General features: G+C 39.6%; 1 protein-coding gene across 1 annotated transcript in view; it reads left to right on the forward strand.

Moving 5' to 3' along the window:
* The window catches only part of dnah9l (dynein, axonemal, heavy polypeptide 9 like), an 84,031-nt gene that overhangs the window by 23,490 nt on the left and 47,590 nt on the right, over positions 1-12,951 (forward strand). The window contains exons 25-33 of the mRNA XM_088929989.1: positions 506-628; positions 2,203-2,427; positions 2,526-2,617; positions 4,495-4,621; positions 4,707-4,859; positions 5,921-6,154; positions 6,654-6,785; positions 9,569-9,729; positions 11,492-11,648. Of these exons, the coding sequence (XP_088786115.1) occupies positions 506-628; positions 2,203-2,427; positions 2,526-2,617; positions 4,495-4,621; positions 4,707-4,859; positions 5,921-6,154; positions 6,654-6,785; positions 9,569-9,729; positions 11,492-11,648 (1,404 nt within the window). The remainder of the gene's footprint in view (positions 1-505; positions 629-2,202; positions 2,428-2,525; positions 2,618-4,494; positions 4,622-4,706; positions 4,860-5,920; positions 6,155-6,653; positions 6,786-9,568; positions 9,730-11,491; positions 11,649-12,951) is intronic.

A 12,951-nucleotide genomic window follows, 5' to 3' on the forward strand; every position in this document is an offset into this window, starting at 1 on the left:
AGATGAATTGGTCACATCTATGTTGTGAGACTTGCACAAAAATGCAGTGTATATATCCTTAATTCTTTTGCCTGTGTGTCCGCTATATCACATAAGAACTGTACTTTCTGATGGTGGGGTTGTTGCGCCCTATCTATTAAGAGAGTGGTGGGCAGCCTGTATTCCAGCCTTATGTGCTCCTCAAAGACACAAACAGCGCCCTCCGGAGGTTCCAAACAATAAAACAACTATTTTGCTCAGAAGGTTTTTGATGATCAAACATATTCAAATCAGGTTTATATTACTCAGCAGTAATGTGTGATATTCAGAAATGACATATTCTTTCCCTCTAGGCTGTCTTGGGCTTTGAAATGTCAAACTGTCAAGCTACTGCATTATGCATGATTTAAAGAAAATTAAACATTAAATTCTCAAATATAATGGAGCTAGAAATTTAAGTTTACTTCAATTATGTTATTTTATTGTTAAAGGAAGAACTATACTTATGGCATAATTTATGCTGCAGGTGCTTACAGAGATAAACCAAACCTGGAGTATGATGAACTTTTCTTATGAAAAGCACCACAACACAGGCATACCTTTGTTAAAATCTGATGAAAACTTGATAGAAACCCTGGAAGACAATCAGGTATTGATTTGTTGATCGATCTGTCTGTTTCTTTCTGTATGGCTAGAAAAAGGCATAAGCAAGTTTGTGTTTTTTGTTCATTGTCTGCCTGATTGTATTCTTTTTCGTTGTGAACTGAGTCAAAATGATTTGTGCAGCAGATTATATGTGAATGTTGTGGGTCTGAGGCTCTACATAAACTAAGGTAAACAAAAAAGATATGTAAATGAAGTTCCCAGGTTTCTGAATGCTAGAGAAATGCTAGAAATCTCACACTTTTAACTTATACAGTACGGTTGTTTAAGAGACCTGGCAATAATGCCAACCTCAAAAACTGTTTTGTTCGGCACCTGTGGATACACTCAAACTCCACAGGATAACACCGTTAGCCTGTTAAATATGAAACTGATATAACTCAGAGTGAAAGACTGCTATGTTGTTCAGGGAAATTGGCAAAACACAGATCTGGAGTTTTCCAATGATGTCTCCATTGTTGACATTCCTGATCACAGGAAAATGGCACCACAAAGTTTCTTAACTGATTGGTTGAAACAGTATTGTTAAAAATCAAGAGAATCCCCTTCCCTTTCTCACAATCCCAACTTTTGGGCCAGGAGGTGTGGTAGGTGCGGATTTGAAGTTTGCAATGATTGATAGCTAATGTGGTGTTCATGATGTTTCTTTGTTAAAATGGGGAAGCACGGACAGATTCAGGTAGATTTCAAGGCACCTGAAAACTATGTCTGGCCACAGCTACAAGTAGCCCCCCCCCCCCCCCCCCTTATGACAGAGCTTGTATGCCTCAATATCGCTACAATTCTGTTACTGTCACTCTATAAGTAGATTCTAATTGGGTGTTATCTTGGGAAAGTGTAGAATCGCCGCTTTACTCCAGTATAAAACATTCCCATATGAACAAACTGCAGCATCCAGAATGCAATAGGAACGTGCTCTAAGAAGCACCAGATTGGTAGGTTTTCCCTAGTGTCAAAAATGTTAAATGGATACTTCCCAAACTATCTAGGAGTTGCAAATAAAATAATTGAAGTAGTGAACAATGAACAGCTTTTGGTGTTGTTTAAAAAGCTAATTTTAGTGAAGTGTTTTTTTTTTAATTCCACAGTATACACAAACTGTTAGCTATTATATAGAATGTGATGGTGGCTAATTTTGAGCTAACAACCTTACACATTTTGAAACGCTGTTTGGGACAAGCTTTTTTTTTTGCTCTGGATTTATCCTTTAAGATTTCCCAGCCATTGCTAGCACAGGAGTCAAATTTGAAGATCTTTTCCAAACAACCTTTTTCTTAAAATCATCTAGACTGTGATCTCTAGGTTTCCCCCCTTTAACTGTAAAGTAGTGACATGATAGAAGCCCATTGAAGCCCATATTATTAATTGTTGCATGGAATTTACTTTAATTAAATGACTTCAGCCATTTTTCAGCACTCCCCTGGTCTTTTGATATATATCTTATTTTAGATCTCTTATTTTAGACTTTGTGACTTTTTAAGCACATCTTTGAAATAAAATATATTTTCTTTGAAATAAAATATATTCTGCAACAATTAGCGTATGTTGTTCTCTAAATAGGTTCAGCTGCAGAATATCCTAATGAGTAAGTACGTGGAGTACTTCTTGGTTCAGGTGACCACCTGGCAGAAGAAGCTGATGGTGGCCGATCAGGTCATTTCTATCTGGATGGCAGTGCAACGGACTTGGGCCCACCTGCAGAGCATCTTTACCAACTCCGAGGACATACGCAATCAGCTGGCCCACGATGCCAAGAGGTTTGAGGGTATTGACCTCGATTTCCAGGTGCTCCCAATTTCTGTTCATCGTTTGTTCATATGCGAAATCTGCTTGAACATGGTGCAGACATGTTTACTTATCCCACTTATTTGTTTCCCAATCAGAATCTAATGGCCGCAGTCGTTCAAACCAAAAACGTAATTGATGTTACAAATCAAACGGGATTTTTGGAAAACTTAGAGGCGCTTCAACAAAGGTACGGCTGTGTGCAGCTACATTGCAGGTGCACGTGTCGTTGAATCTTAAAGGTGAGGCTTGGATTTATGAACGTATGAAGGTCTCATTCCAAGTCACATGGATTGACAAAATATGAATTCTCAAAAGGTAAGCCATTCCTGCTAGAAAAGTTAGAAACAGCTGACTAAGAGTTACTCTTTGTTGTCTGTTGTTGTGTCATCCACAATTTGATGTGATGAGGTCTTGAGCCGCTTTATTTTAAAAGCTTTATCTACATGTAAAACGTGAAACATCAAAATGACTTCCTCTCACAGTAGCTGAAGACTTCACCCCCTGAGTTCTTGACAATTTAATAGTCTGCTGAATTATATAAGAGGATCAGAATGCCAAAGTAACTTATCTATCACAATTCAGTAACCAAGATGTTAGATTGTATGTGAAGACTAATCTAAGTAACTGTATTTGTAGCACAATATGACCATCACTGCTTTGCTGTGAGCTCCTTTGACTGTTCAATAGTGATGCTCTGTATGAGAAATGTAGATAAAAACTTTGGGCGTGAAGACCTATCTGAGCTGTACAACTACTGATGATACTGTTCTGTAGCCGTATAGAGCAGGTTTCCATCTCTCTGACACACATAAAGAGTCCATTTGATTGTGATACAAATTTTGAAAGTTCAAAAATAGCTAGACAAGACAGCTTGACTCTTTCTATGCTGGAAGCTGCGCTGGTCAAAACTAGTTGTATGTAAAGGTGAAAGACATAACAGCAATGGTCAGTGGTATACCAACGTGATCTCATTCATTTCTGTATATTTAAACATTAACACTCATTTCCACAAATCTGTCCATCTGTGCTTAGGCATTCCTTAGGAGCAGCCTGCATAAACACTATTCACGTCCACATAATCAGACAACAGGCGACCTGCTTTTTGAACATGAAGGAATTAGGTTTAACTGTATTCTACAGCTATGGCACACTGATGAATCCTAAAAAGGGTGAATCAGCTGTCAGTGGCTGCTAACATTGAATACCGTATAAGCAAAATGTGAAATTGAAAGATGTTCTTCATTAGACAGGCACATCGTTTTTTGAAGCCTGTGAAACCTCACCAGATTTTCTTGAGATAACTTAATTTCTCTAATTAAGAGAAACTTTGTTTCTTTTAATAAACAACACATGTATCTTATAAATAATATATTTCAAGATACACTCAGTTTGCAATTTAATAAGCCAGAAATCAGAACAGAATTCTCAGAACAGAAGAAATGCTGCTAAATGGTGACTAGCCAACAGTTCCCCAAACGTCCTATGTATCTGCTTCTTCCTTAATAGCCTGTTTGGCGTCCCTTCTTTAAGGCACACCTCATCTTCAGGTTCATCTTATTATAAGAGCTGTGGTGATTTTTGTGGACTACTTTACATTGAGGCTTGTTGTACAATACTGCTGCCATAGTATGTGTCTTAATGAGGGACTTTTGCCGTAGAGCGAATTCCACCTTGCTTGTAATTAAGACAGATGCAATGGGACATTGTTATCATGCATCATACATCCACTCCTAAGAAACCTGGAAAGTACATGCAGCTCAATTTCATGGACCTAAGTGAAATCCGATCCAGATTTCTTTGGCCTGAGAAATTTCTGAAACTGTTTGATGGAAATCCTGGACTCGGTGCAGCCACTGGGGGGTGGTGCTGGGTCTGGGTCTCCAGATCCTGTACAGAAATACCATTATTCAGCGGCAGCCAGCTTTCCACTTCTCCCACTGCTGGTAACCAAGAGGAAGGGATGCCTTGGTAAGGATTAAGGATGTGTTTAGGTTGATACGAAGTTTGGTTCGGGTAAGGCCGTCTTAATTATGGTAATTAATCCCTGGTAATTATGTTTTGCAGGCTATCAGTGTGTGAAAAAGCCCTGGCAGAGTATCTGGAGACCAAAAGGCTCACTTTCCCCCGGTTTTACTTTGTATCGGCATCGGACCTACTGGAAATCGTTTCCAAGGGAACACAGCCAACACAGGCAGGATTAAAAACACCCGCCTTGTTTCATGTGTTTGATAGGAATGAATTCCCGGGAGCTGACCTGTCTTGTTGTCGTAAATCAGGTGACAAGACATTTGTTGAAACTTTTCGACAACCTTGCTGATCTGAAGTTTAAAGAGAGCGAGGACGAAGGAGGAAGAACGGTGGCGGTGGGGATGTTCAGCAGAGAAGGGGAGTATGTGCCTTTCTCGGAGCCCTGTGTGTGTGAAGGCCAGGTAAGCCTTTTAAACCTGCAAAAAAAAGGTTAGAAGGTTTTGATTCTGTCCGTCCTGCGAGAATGAGATAGACGTCAATCATATCTGATGTGTAATGTGTGCTGCTGGACCCAGGAATCAAAATGTCTCTGTACATCCAAACACTCAACCAACATAACAAACAAACCCACTATGCCAAAAATTGAAATCTGAACACTCTTGGGAGTCCTGGAAGTAATGCCATCATGACAGTCCAGTCTCATCTTATATTGAGAGACCTGTGACTAATGCCCATAGACTAATATATCACTCAAAACAAATTAGCATTTTGGTCATGACTGATGAAACAATAACATAAGAACTTGACTTCTTCTGTTTTAGAGATTGGACAATTACTGTTAACTGCCCGGTTTTTTTACTATGTACCCTCATACTTTGATGGCCGTATATAGGGATCTTCCTGGATTATTGGGTCAAGTTTGAAAACCAGGACGAAATAGAGCCTGGGTCCTTTCTTGGCTCATATGATATCATGCACAATGAAACAAAGCCCATCCCAGACATCTGTGTGTTGGAAAAAAAAGGAATAATTGTTACACCCTGGCTGGGAGTGACTCGTGTCCTGGTGTTTCCCCTAACAACCAGCACATTCAGACGGGGACTCGGTCTGTATAACCCTGTGCAGACTCTCTCAGGACAGATCTCCCAGCCGCCATTAATTTGTGAGTCAGGCGCACCCTCATCATCCAATTGAGCTCCTTATTTAAGATCCTGCCCAGTGCTCTGACATTGAGATACACTCTGTTTCTCTTCCCTGAAATGTGCTACTTCTTCCTTCGCTGCAGGGCACTGACTGCACAGGGATTTTTTATTTTCTTCAATGCCGCCTTTCCCTTGAGCCACACTATCACCGAGTACTCTTTCTGAGCACCTCAGCTAGTCCGCCTCGCAAGTTAAGGCAAACCTTCACCTCACCTGAATTCCTCTGAGTTTCTCTGAGCCCCTGCACTTGGAGCTCTAGCTCCGAACAGCAATATAATCTCTTAAGAGTTCGCCAAGTAGGCATATATCTCTCTCCTCAGGCAGAGCGCTGGTTGAGTCACTTAGAGGAGACTATGCGCTGCACAGTCCAGCAGGAGATCATGGAGGCTGTGGCTGCCTATGAAGACAAGCCTCGCGATCAGTGGCTCTTTGACTACCCTGCCCAGGTTGCCCTTACTGGCAGCCAGATCTGGTGGGCAACCGATGTGGGAATAGCCTTTGATCGTGTCGAAGAAGGGTTTGAGACGGCCTTGAAGGACTACAATCGGAAACAGGTTTGTTTCTTTTTCTAGGAAGCGGGGTGGGGTGGCTAGGGCTTTGGACTCCTAACTCCAAAGCTGTTGGTTTAAATCTCAGGCAGGACACTGCTGTAGTACCCCTGAGTGAGGTGAACTGCACAGCTGTGTGAATGGGTACAAATTCTGCTCACTATGGATAAAAAAAAAAATCAATTGGTTATAATAAATGTTTAACCAGGATCTCCAAATTTCACTTTGATAATAAACGTCCACATCTGAGAGAGCTGAGAAATGCCCTGAAAAACTTTATTTGCTATAGATTTATCAGGGAAAACCAAAACGTTTCAGATTCTCCTTCATAAACCTGAAGAATTCAAAACAACACAGCTGTCAGGTTTGATATATCCTTATTTGAGTCCAATAAGGCTCTCTGTTTCACAATGGATTTATTGCAGTTCCATGGAAGGAGTTATTGAAACTGTGTTTACTTGTTTTAGTGCCTTACATCTGTATTGAAGTCTAATTATTTTTGCAGATTGCTCAGCTGAATGCTCTTATCAACATGTTGCTCGGAGACCTCACCCCTGGCGATCGTCAGAAGATCATGACAATATGCACAATTGATGTTCATGCTAGAGACGTTGTAGCCAAGCTCATAGCGCAGAAGGTAATTCTATTGTAGCAATTTCCTTAATGCATTTAAAGCATAAAAGCATTAAATAAAGCATAATTTCCTTCTTAAGACATTTTCTGCTGCTAATATAAGAGGATGACAGCATGTTTTGATTTTTATTCATTTTCATCTTTCATATCAATTAAATTGCACATGAAGTAGTACCATTTCTGTTTATGCTGCACTTACCAACTGCCTTCCACAAAACAGTTCTCCAATTCAGGATTTTATTGAAGAAAAGTGTGACTTATTATACCGTAAGGATTATGCTTGTTAAAGGGCAATAATGTGATGTGTTATGACCTCCTTTAATGAGAAAGCCGTGGGTCTGATGGAAAGAAGAATATATACATAAAAAGTGTTCTTTATTATATAGTAGACACATTTTAAGAAGATTTTCCAGTGATGATCACAATGCTCTCAAATTGGCCATCAGTGCCACAAAATCAATACAGTCACACATATAGCAGCTTAAAGAATGAAATATGCTGTAGACCTCATGTGACTGGTTTGCCCAGTATGTTCAATTTGAGCTCCAGTTTCTTTTTCCAGCAGTCCCATTGTGTTTGTTTTGGATATTCCTCTCATTCTCCTTATTTCATTTCTGTCTGTGATCCATTTGAAATGGGATGAATGACACCATGTGCAGTTTGTAAAAAATTGAGATGCAGTGATGAATTCACACATTGCCGCAGGAGTTCCAGATTTCAAAGCCCAAATGTCGATTATTCAGTAATTTATCTTAAAATGGAACTGCTCTTGGATAAGCAATGAGAAAAAAAAACAAAAGACACTGTATACTCATGTAGTATAGTTGGAGTGCCTTGAACGTTTGGTTAGACCTCTTAGCTGCAGGAAAAGTCCTGTTGTGACAATGCCTGCATAGTGGGTTTGCCAGAGAGAGGTTCTTGATAAACACAATCTCTCTCCAAATCTGGCACTGTGAGACCGGGTGATGTAGAGGACAGTTAGAATTTATGAAGGTTGCTGTCATGGCTGCTTTCTTTATGTGATAGGATTCCTTTAAGATTGCTTGATTTCTTCCAGATTTCTAAAGCCTTTTGGAAAAGGAAGAGACCGCATATTAAACATTCCACTCTGCAGTGTGAACAATTTGTGTAGGTTTAGATCTGCAGAATTTTACCTTTTCTATTTCTACTCCTTCGTTGTGCCATCATTATTTGTTTAATTTAACTATGACTCTATTACAAATTTTAATCTTGTACTTGAAGAATACTTCATTTGTCCATATAGACTTCAATGTTTAATTTGTACTGATATGTCCCTAGTGTAGTGTCGTGGGTAAGCCTTTGGGCTCTTAACTGATTATGGGTTCAAGTTCCTGCAGGAGACACTGCTGTTGTACTCTTAAGCAAGGTACCATACCCCAGCAGCTCCAGTTCTCCCAGCTGTGTGAGTGGGGACTTGAACCAGCACAGGATAATCTCAGTTATTAACCAGTGTCCTATCCAGGGAGGAATCACATGTTCTTTAGTCCTTTTAATGCTCAAGAAACTGGGATGAGCTCTGGCCCTATAAGCTTCTATGGCTCAGGCATGGACTTTACCTGCATCAGATCCACAAAAAAGAGACATCATGTGCTTTCTCCTATTTCTCCTATAACACCTCACAGGTAATTTCCCTTTATCTCTACTTTGAAGAAATAAAAGGATTCACATTCTAACTGATGGTCCAGGTTCCTGGCTCTTTTTTTTTTTATTTACGTCTGAATTTTGCCAAGCTTTCCTGTAGTGTCCCATGAGGCAAGTGGTGGGGAGGACAGAAAAATATGGTTTACAGAACTTGATTCTATTTGTAGGAACTTGTTCCTACTCCTGTGTCTATGCTAGGCACACGGAACTGTAGAGTGTCTATAGGTGTCTACCTTTATGGACATATTTTGAGAGTGTCTTAAGGGTCTTATGTTTTGGGAACAAGATTCTTTGTCTACAATTTCAGATAAAGATATTTCCTGCTTTCGGTTAGTGTTTTTGTTGAAAGATGACATCAAACTTGGCCTTGTGCAGCTGTTGACATGGATCTCGTTTGTTGGCCCGACTGCAGTTTAAAAGGACTTGAGACTGCAATGGGAGCCTCCACATTTCCTCCTTTGACATTATTGGACCTTAGCCTTTCATGATCATTTCTTTTGGCCTTCATCACATAAAAATCTGGTTTAATAATTCAACAAAAAAGACATTTCATTTTTAATTTTCTAGAATAAAACACTAGTCTCTCACAACATATTTTTTATTTGTAGTTTTAACAGCGAAAATATTCTAGTTAATATAACTTACTGTTAAGGATAAAAGCTGAGACAAGAATACATTGTTTTCTGTCAAGAAACCTCATCATATAAAGGTTTTAATGGCTGAATAGTTTGAACAAAAATACACTCTGGGGTCTGTTTCTGTGATTGACTGTTATCTGTGTGAATCTCATTCGCCAAGAAGTGAGTTTGGAGTGAGAGAGGGAAGAGCCCAGCAGGGAGTCTGTTCAGACTGGGGGAGTGAGAGAGATGTACTTGGAGTGAAACTAAGACTGAGGGAATCCCAGGAGCCATATCAGTCAGCCCTGGAAGACTGCACATGATCCCACACACTTGGCTCTATATTCATCATACTTGCATTAAATGCTTATTTTGTAATTCAGATCTGCTAAGGCCTTTCTGGTCAGAAATGAGGATTGATTGTTAGAGTTGGCACAGAGAGAGTATTATTTTCTTCGGTGATGTGACCCAGCAGGCTCCTGAGATTTTGACTATGTCTTTTTATTAGGTGACTAATGGACAGGCGTTCGCCTGGCTGTCCCAGCTACGGCACCGCTGGGATGAGGACCAAAGGCATTGTTACGTAAATATTTGTGATGCTCAATTTCAATACTCTTATGAGTACCTGGGAAACACCCTGAGGCTTGTCATTACTCCTCTAACAGACAGGTAAGACTGCAATACTTAGACTCATCAAAAATAATGTTAACGATCCAGCACTATGTAGTCTGGATTAAAAACATCCTGTAACGCATATTTTTTAACAGGATTACTTTTAGATACAGTACACAAGGGACAATGCACATGATTTCTGAAATACAGATATTTTTTCAAGATATTTTATAACCAGGAGTATGGAATTGTGTTTGTTTAAAAATTAAAAACAAAAAATAATCTGTCCATCCAATTCTGAACTGCTTCATCTCATTAATTAATCTCATCCCGGCAAGCAATGGGCATAAGGCAGGATACACGATACAACATAGATACAGTATGTCCGTATTCACACCAGGGCCAATTTTCTAGAAACCAATTAACCCACCAGTATGTTTTATAGGCTGGGACCCAGCAAAAACCCATGTTAACAGGGTGAGAATTGAACCCAGGACACAAGCTATGCAAGGCTGCGACCTTAAATTATGAAATTATTAACTAGTAATTTATTTTAAACAGGATCACCACGATTAACAGTTTTGAATCCACCTGAAAGTAAAATTTCAAAGGTAATAATAGAGTTAAGATTGAACCAAATTAACTGGACATTTACATTACATTCATAGTTTTTTGTTGAAAGCAGTGCATTTTGTACTCAAGCAGGGGCAAGACATTTTAAGTCTTATTCAATACATAAAGTAAGTGTGAAAAAATACTTTTGTGTTAAAAAAACACGTTTTCTTTTTTTTTATATTATTCAGTCACAATACTTATAGAGTTACTTTACACACTACTTTATACGTTTTAAAATATCATTAATTTAAAATATCATAAATTGTTAAAAAGTGTGTTTTTGCCCAAGGTCCAATGGTTACTTAAATTTCACTTCACAAATCAAGTGTTGTTATAAATTAGTTATTTCCAGTGATGATTGGTATTCCATTGCCCTCTGATACAGCTCACTGATTACAGTAAAATTAATCAGGTAAAATTAAAATTATGTCCAGAATGACAAATTTAAATTATACCCAGAGAGGAGGGCTGGTATGAGGGGGAAAAAAAACAGACCGAGACTTTTGCTGCAAAACAGAGAATCACCCTTTTCAAAACCTTGAAGAAACCCGAAGAGGTGTTATGTCAGTATTATTCTTTATACATTCATTTGTTTTCCCCCTTATGCAGTGTTCACTTGTTTTAAAATCAAAAATGTCTCTTAGTGGCAACAGTTTGGTAATATCATTAGTATCACGACTAATGAATGTCTCTCTTATAGGCAACTTTTACACCTACAGTTAGGTTACTTTGTCCCTACAGTACACTGCTCCCCCCCACCACCACTATCACATGCAATGTAAACAAATGCTTTAGGCTCTTCAAGCGGCTACTTGTAGCTTACACATCCTTATCATTCTGCACGACTCCATTCTTTCTGCTTAGATTGGTTGACACGTCCACTATTCTAGCTAAACAAACTTATTTGGATTGGTGGTAAAAATCTGAAAGTCACGAACACTGATTCTTGAACATTACATAGAGGTTGTTATTGGATGTTGCCAGTGGCCATGTTAGAGTCAGTATCCTATCTTTGTTTTGAGTCTTTATCCTATCATTATCAAATCATTATCCTATCTTGGTTTTGAAACTGTTTTTATTGTCAACTGAGTGTTCTATACTTGCTATTAAGACTGTAGAAGAGATGTTGTGATATCTGAAGTGCAGGGGGATGACTTGGTTGGACTGTTCTGCTGATCAGTAAGTGTCTATGTTGTCTTTGAAGGTGCTACATCACCCTGACTCAGTCACTCCACCTGACTATGAGTGGAGCTCCCTCGGGCCCTGCTGGTACTGGCAAGACTGAGACCACCAAGGACCTGGGCCGGTCTCTGGGCATCATGGTCTACGTTTTCAACTGCTCTGAGCAGATGGACTACAAGGTAGCCAATCGTGAACGTGCACCCATTCACTAAGAGAATCTGTGCCATCTGGAACAAGCTACAATACATAATCACATTGTTAAAGCTGACACAGGGGGATCCTTAAAGTAAAGGATTAATGGAATTCTTGGATCATTTAGCTGCTAGCAAGAAATATCTACAAGAATAGACAAAGGATAGGAATAATAGAATACTGTAACTATAACTTTTAAAGATTTTCTGTAAAAGAAGTTTTCATTCATTTGTACAACACAATTCTCTTCTGTTCCTATCTTTTTTATTTTTTGCTCTGCATTTCAAATTCCTCTGAAACCCTTGTATACTGTATATAGTGAGCATCAAAAGACACTTTTCATTTATAGCAGGAACACATATACGAAGTTTTGAGGAAAAGGCAGCATTTGCTGTGGTGAAAACTCAAGACCCATGAGAGAGGTTAATGTATGATACTGATTTTCGTCCACAGCAGAGGCTGTACTGTGAATCAAAAACACTTCTGTCATTGCAACAAACACAAGCTTTGTAACTGGGAAACATGCTATTCACAAGGTTGCAGATGTTGTCTTGTGGAAGCAGTTGTTGCCTGGTCTAAGGTCACCCCAGCTCATCCTGCAAATATTGAAAAGGGAATCCATATCATGACCTTGATCCCAGAACCTGATCAGTGTAATGACATGCTGCTAGGTTGCTATCAATCACTATAAGTGGGGTTCTGTATTGCCTAGACCCTTCTACCCAGATCATCACACTTGGACATCCTCATTGATGCGTCTGCTATGCACAACAGTTTAAGAAATAACTTTATTGGCCATATACAATGTCTTGTATGAGGAATCTGTCTTTTCGCATACCCCAACTTGCTCTCCATGAGACACACAGACAGGGAGAGAAGCTTGGGGTCAGAGTGCAGGGTCAGCCATTTATACAGCACCCCTGGAGCAGTTGGGGTTAAGGGCCTTGCTCAGGGGCCCAGCGGAGTAGGATTCCTCTGCTGGCTGCGGGATACAAACCCGCAACCTTCCAGCCACAGGCACAGAACCACCGCCCCATTATAGGATATCTGCACCATATTCTCTCACATACAACATTAAGATGCTCATGGTGCTCTTGTTGCTGAAGAGGACTTGATTCCACTGCTCACAGCTGATCACAGATGTTGATGTGACCTGGCATTTCTGATGCAGTGGAACTGGCAGCGTGAAAGATTAAACTTAATGATCAGGGGAAGGTACTGTATTGTGACTTGTGGTTTCCGAGATTGTATCCTATCAATTTCGGGCTGTTCCTCCCTGTAACATCTTGC

The sequence above is a fragment of the Atractosteus spatula genome, chromosome 13 (genome assembly GCF_055471065.1).
Source record: "Atractosteus spatula isolate fAtrSpa1 chromosome 13, fAtrSpa1.hap1, whole genome shotgun sequence".
NCBI classification, from domain to species: domain Eukaryota; kingdom Metazoa; phylum Chordata; class Actinopteri; order Semionotiformes; family Lepisosteidae; genus Atractosteus; species Atractosteus spatula.